Raw genomic sequence first — 6,863 nt, 5'->3', positions numbered from 1 at the left:
CTCAACACTGGGGCCCCACAAAGGTGCGTTCTGAGCCCTCTCCTGTACTCCCTGTTCACCCACGACTGCGTGGCCACGCACGCCTCCAACTCAATCATCAAGTTTGCGGACGACACAACAGTGGTAGGCTTGATTACCAACAACGACGAGACGGCCTACAGGGAGGAGGTGAGGGCCCTCGGAGTGTGGTGTCAGGAAAATAACCTCACACTCAACGTCAACAAAACTAAGGAGATGATTGTGGACTTCAGGAAACAGCAGAGGGAACACCCCCCCTATCCACATCGATGGAACAGTAGTGGAGAGGGTAGCAAGTTTTAAGTTCCTCGGCATACACATCACAGACAAACTGAATTGGTCCACTCACACAGACAGCATCGTGAAGAAGGCGCAGCAGCGCCTCTTCACCTCAGGAGGCTGAAGAAATTTGGCGGGCTGTATCACCGCCTGGTACGGCAACTACTCCGCCCTCAACCGTAAGGCTCTCCAGAGGGTAGTGAGGTCTGCACAACGCATCACTGCATCATAGCAAAACTACCTGCCCTCCAGGACACCTACACTTCCTGTTACAGGAAGGCCATAAAGATCATCAAGGACATCAACCACCCGAGCCACTGCCTGTTCACCCCGCTATCATCCAGAAGGCGAGGTCAGTACAGGTGCATCAAAGCTGGGACCGAGAGACTGAAAAACAGCTTCTATCTCAAGGCCATCAGACTGTTAAACAGCCACCACTAACATTGAGTGGCTGCTGCCAACACACTGACACTGACTCAACTCCAGCCACTTGAATAATGGCAATTGATGGGAAATGATGTAAATATATCACTAGCCACTTTAAACAATGCTACCTTATATAATGTTACTTACCCTACATTATTCATCTCATATGCATACGTATATACTGTACTCTATATCATCGACTGCATCCTTATGTAATACATGTATCACTAGCCACTTTAACTATGCCACTTTGTTTACATACTCATCTCATATGTATATACTGTACTCGATACCATCTACTGTATCTTGCCTATGCTGCTCTGTACCATCACACATTCTGTGTACACACTGTGTACACACTGTGTATAAGACAGTAGTTTTGGAATCGTTAGTTAGATTACTTGTTGGTTATTACTGCATTGTCGGAACTAGAAGCACAAGCATTTCGCTACACTCGCATTAACATCTGCTAACCATGTGTATGTGACAAATTAAATTTGATTTGATTTGATATCTCTGCAGTAGATTGCAACTCCGCCCCCTTTGGCAATTCTATCTTGTCGGAAAAAGTTATAGTTAGGGAAGAACATTTTCTGGTGGTCATCCTAAGCCAGGATTCAGACACGGCTAGGACATTCGGGTTGGCAGAGTGTGCTAAAGCAGTGAATAAAACAAACTTAGCGAGGAGGCTTCTAATGTTAACATGCATGAAACCAAGGCTTTTACAGTTACAGAAGTCAACAAATTATGGATCGTGTCATGATGGATCGGCGAGGCTCCATGTCGGCAGTAAAAGGGGTCCAGGCCAATTGGAAAAATAGGTATTGTGGCCCAAGGAGTGGCTGGTGGACCTCTTCGGCTAGCCGGGAGATGGGCCGAGCAAAAAAAAAAAAAAAAAAATCCGGGGGTATGGAGAAAATAAGTCAGATTTGGTTTGAATCACGCTGTGCAAAGATATAAAAAGATATATACACGTGACACGACAAGACAAAAGACGAAGACGTCTGACTGCTACGCCATCTTGGAAAAGGAAACTAAATAGGAAAATAAATACCACATTAATCAGATAATATACTTGGCCATTACAACAGATCAAATTCGTAGTTACTGCGTTTTGCCTTTGTAGGTCAGCAAAACTTTATGCCATCTCATCAACTTTCTTACTGTCAACTTTCCTACACACGGACTAGCTGACATGTGGTGTGCAATCATGTCTCCTGAGGTTGTGGAATATGTTCCAAACTGAGCACTGACAAAACCCAAACCAATTAGTCTAAACAGTTATCCTATTTCCCATGTAAAATAGCCTTTCAGTGACCAATAAATCACGCGTACTATATTTTCCCCATTAAAGTGCTCAACTGAGAAAATGTACCTTTCCTCTCATCTCGAACTGTCAGTAAGGCTGAAGGACAGGCACAGCAACATCATATCCTGTCATACATTACATCATGCTTGTTAAACCAACCGTTTGTTCATTTGTGTGCTCACGTGAGTGTGCACTCACCTTATTTGTGTGTGTGTGTGTGTGTGTGTGTGTAGAGAGACTCTGGGGAGGGGAGTGGCTGTCAGTAACTCAGAGATAAATAGAGAGGCAGAGCTCAGAGTTTGTCAGAAGGCTGACCTGACAGGGTCACACACAGGACCAAGCAGGAGCAGGAGATTTTGACCTTTTATTAAAAAATGGAGACACATGAAGATGTTCAGTACTGTTTTCAAGACAGAAACTCTTCTTGCAGAAAGGCTTTGCTATCGACATCAATCTACACAGCACTGTACATCTTCTGCTCATTGTTTTCAGCAGTTACAGTATTTTTGAACCTACTGGTGATCATCTCCATCTCTCACTTCAAGCAGCTCCACACTCCAACCAACCTGCTCATCCTCTCTCTGGCTGTGTCAGATCTCCTGGTGGGAGCGATTGTGATACCAGTAACGACTGTAGCAATATTGGAATCATGCTGGGGATTTGGGGAATATTTCTGTGCTTTTCATTTCTATATGGCTTTTTTATGCACTTCTTTATCTCTGGGCAATTTGGTCTTGATATCTATTGACCGCTATGTTGCTGTGTGTGATCCCTTATTGTACCACTCTAAAATAACAATAACAAGAATAATGTGTTGTATATCCATTACCTGGTGTTGTTGTATCATATACCAGGCTGTTGTTATAAAAATATGTATAAATGTACAGGTACCCAGTATGTGTTTGAAAGAATGTTTTACTGTAGAAGGGTCAATCTGGGGTAATATAATTGACATTGTAATTACAATGGTTGTCCCTTGCTCTATTATTATAACACTTTATATGAAAATCTTTGTGGTGGCCAGATCACAGGCCAGAAAGGTATTTTCAAAAGAGGCCAGTGTGTCTGGTGTTAAAACTGTACAGGCAAATAAGTCTGAGAGGAAAGCAGCAAAAACTCTGTCTATTGTTGTTTTCAACTATCTCATTTGTTGGATTCCATCTCTATTTATTTTATTTTTTGTACACATTTTTATTGACAATTTATTATCATTGTTCATCAGTTTTCTGCCACTTGTTAATTCCTTAATTAATCCAATAATTTATGCTTTCTTTTATCCATGGTTCAAAGTGACAGCTAAACATATTATAACTCTGAACTTAAGGCGTTCATAGTTCCTATGTTTTTATTCCTAAATTTGACTAACAGGTTTGATATAGTTATGTTATACAATTGTTGTTTTTGCTTCTTTCATGTAACAATACACTGACATTACTTATCTCAGTGTTCTCATCATAAAATCTCGTTATAGATTCATGTGGTGTTGATACGGAATGGATTGGAATGGAATGACTTGGAGAAAGCATAAGCTTGTTGTATAAGATTTTGTTCTTAACTTACTTTTTTTTTTTTTACAAAAATTATAAGAGACATTGAAGTAGTTGTATATTACAAATAACAAAGTATGTGGTTGTTCCATGTTATTTAATGATAAATAGTATGGAAGTATTCTAAAAGTCAATTTTGAAGATGTCATGGATCGTACTGTATGCGGTTTAACATCACCCTCTACTGGCTTAATTGGGACACAATACCTCCAACAATATGCATGATATCAGATAAAGTCCAAGTCTAACTCAATGGTGTATTGTGGAAATAGTTGATGGTAAAATGTAAGATTATGCAAATATGGGTAACACGTTATAATAATGTTTAGTAACAAACAAATTTTTAAGGCATTTACAGTTTTCTCACCATTTATTAATCATTATTCCCACATTTGTTAAATGTTAGTAAACTAGGTAATCTCACATTTATAAATAACTACTACAGTGCATTTGGAAAGTATTCAGACACCTTAATATTTTACACATTTTGTTATGTTACAGCCTGAATCTAAAATGGATTAAATTAAATAAAAAACAGAACTAGCTTATTTACATAAGTATTCAGACCCTTTGCTATGAGACTCGAAATTGAGCTCAGGTGCATCCTGTTTCCAATGATCATCATTGAGATGTTTACACAACTTGTTTGGAGTCCACCTGCCTTTGGAATGGCACACCTGTCTATATAACGTTCCACAGTTGACAGTTTAGGACATAGCAAAAACCAAGCCATGACGTCGAAGGAATTGTCCGTAGAACTCAGAGACAGGATTGTGTCGAGCCACATATCTGGGCAGTGGTGGAAAACCCAATTGTCTTACTTGAGTAAAAGTAAAGATAACTTAATAGAAAATGACCCAGTAAAATCCTACTTGAGTAAAAGTCTAAAAGTATTTGGTTTTAAATATTCTTAAATATCAAAAGTAATTGTTATTCCTAAAGTATCAAAAGTTAAAGTTAAAGTATAAATCATTTCAAATTCCTTATATTAAGCAAACCAAAGGGCATCATTTCCATGTTTTTTATTTATTTACGGATAGCAAGGGGCACGCTCCAACACTCAGACATCATTCACAAACAAACATGTGTTTAGTGAAATGAGAGAGTGGGATAACCAGGGATGTTCTCTTGATAAGTGTGTGAATTATAAAATTGTCCTTTCTTGCTAAACATTCAAAATGTAACAAGTACTTTTGGGTGTCAGGGAAAAATGTATGGGGTAAAAAGTACATCATTTTCTTTAGAAAGGTAGTGAAGTAAAAGGAGTCCAAAATATAAATAGTAACGTAAAGTACATATACCTCAAAAAACAACTTAAGTAGTACTTTACACCACTGTATCTGGGGAAGATTAGAAAAACATTTCTGCAGCATTGAAGGTCTACAAGAACGTAGTGGCCTCCATCTTTCTTAAATGGAAGAAGTTTAGAATCACCAAGACTCTTCTTAGAGCTGGCTGCAAGGTCAAAATGAGCAATTGGGGGAGAAGGGCCTTGCTCAGGGAAAAGACAAAGAGACCAACTGTGACGAGCTCCAGAGTTCCTCTGTGGTGATGGGAGAACCTTCCAGAAGGACAACCATCTCAGCAGCACTACACCAGTCAGGTCTTTATCTTAGAGTGGCCAGACGGAAGCCACTCCTCAGTAAAAGGTCCACTTGAAAATCTTCCAAAAGGCACCTAGACACTCAAAGACTTTGAGAAACACAATTCTCTGGTCTGGTGAAACCAAGATTGAACTCTTTGGCCTCAATGCCAAGCGTCACGTCTGGAGGAAACCTGGCATGGTGGTGGCAGCATCATGCTGTGGGGATGTTTTTCAGTGGCAGGGCCTGGGAGACTAGTCAGGATTGACGGAAAGAGGAACGGAGCAAAGTACAGAGAGATTCTTGATAAAAACCTGCTCCCCATCCAACCTGACAGCGCTTTAGAGGATCTGCAGCGAAGCATGGTAGAAACTCCCCAAATACAGGTGTACCAAGCTTGTAGATTGTACCCAAGAAGACTCATGGCTGTAATCACTGCCAAAGGTGCTTCATCGAAGTACTGAGTAAAGCGTCTGAATACTTATGTAAATATTATATTTCCGTTATTATATTTTATATATTTGTAAACATTTATAAAAAACTGTTCTTGCTTTGTCATTATTGGATATTGTGTGAAGATTGTTAAGGAAAACATTTTTTGGCAAGGCCTTAACGTAACAAAATTTGGAAAAAAGTCAAGGGGTCTTTCCGAATGCATTATTTAGGCTTTCATGATTAATCATGTAATTTTATCAAGACTTTTCATCCAATTACCTTTCCCCTTACTATGAACTGTATAACACCAGTGACACATCTTAAGTCCTCACATGAAATGACCAAGTTAATCATCAAATTGTTAACATATGAAGAAAGAGTGCACACGCCCCATGTGCTTTTCAAAACAGTCCCGTCTCCAATGAACCTTTGACCAAGGAAGAATTTGGCAAGGATGTTGCATTTTTTCAAAGTGGTGGTTTTTATACATTTTAACACTAGTGACATGAAATTGAGACAATTATTACAGCTATTACTTGTAAAGTATTTGTAATATTTTTGGGATATTTTAGTTTTTGGAGTAAAAAACTAAATAACTATAATACTTTCCTTTGTATTATGACATTTAAAAATATATTTTTAAACTCAAAATATGACATTAAACCATGACTACTGACCAGAGGGACAAGCCAATTTCATGGTACTGACCGTGCTCTACAATATATATATATATATACACAAATGTTTGCAATATAGTGTCTTACATATGTTTTATTAATAATAAAACACTTAAATTAAAACAAAAACAAATTATGTCATTAGCTCACACTTTTAAGTGTTTTCCTGGTGAATAAGGCCGGGACAGAAAAGCCTCCATTTTTGTAGAATGACCCTAAACACAACAGCGCAGTAGACACATCAACTTCAACATACTGAGTATGAACACTACCACTACTCTCACTACATCACTGTCAGTGTGCTGCCAGGTCGGGGGTCACACCAGAGCAGATCTCTGAATTAATATAAAGATTGGATAACACTTTATAATATCACCTTGTAATGAAGCATTTGTAATGGTTTAGTAAATAGTTTGTTCAGAATTTATCATTACTCCCTCATTGGTTTTCGTAAGCCAGTTATTTACACATTTATAAACAACTTTTGTAGTATGTAATGATGATTCACAAAATGTTGAATAAATATAATTGTAAACCATTTATTAATCATTAGTAAGTCTATTTGCACACCCTAAACTCATTACTTTCT

At 38.4% G+C, this 6,863-nt stretch overlaps 1 protein-coding gene across 1 annotated transcript; it reads left to right on the top strand.

Moving 5' to 3' along the window:
- Positions 1–2,367: 2,367 nt before the first annotated feature.
- LOC116357706 (trace amine-associated receptor 13c-like) lies at positions 2,368–4,090 on the top strand. The gene has a single exon (XM_031805662.1). It carries the CDS (start codon positions 2,407–2,409, stop codon positions 3,364–3,366), a length of 960 nt encoding a protein of 319 aa, XP_031661522.1. The 5' UTR covers positions 2,368–2,406; the 3' UTR covers positions 3,367–4,090.
- The last annotated feature ends 2,773 nt before the right edge of the window (positions 4,091–6,863 follow it).

This window comes from Oncorhynchus kisutch, linkage group LG26, assembly GCF_002021735.2.
Source record: "Oncorhynchus kisutch isolate 150728-3 linkage group LG26, Okis_V2, whole genome shotgun sequence".
Classification (NCBI taxonomy): domain Eukaryota; kingdom Metazoa; phylum Chordata; class Actinopteri; order Salmoniformes; family Salmonidae; genus Oncorhynchus; species Oncorhynchus kisutch.
Note: the sequence above shows the minus strand (reverse complement) of the source record. Positions and strands in the feature narration are given on the sequence as shown.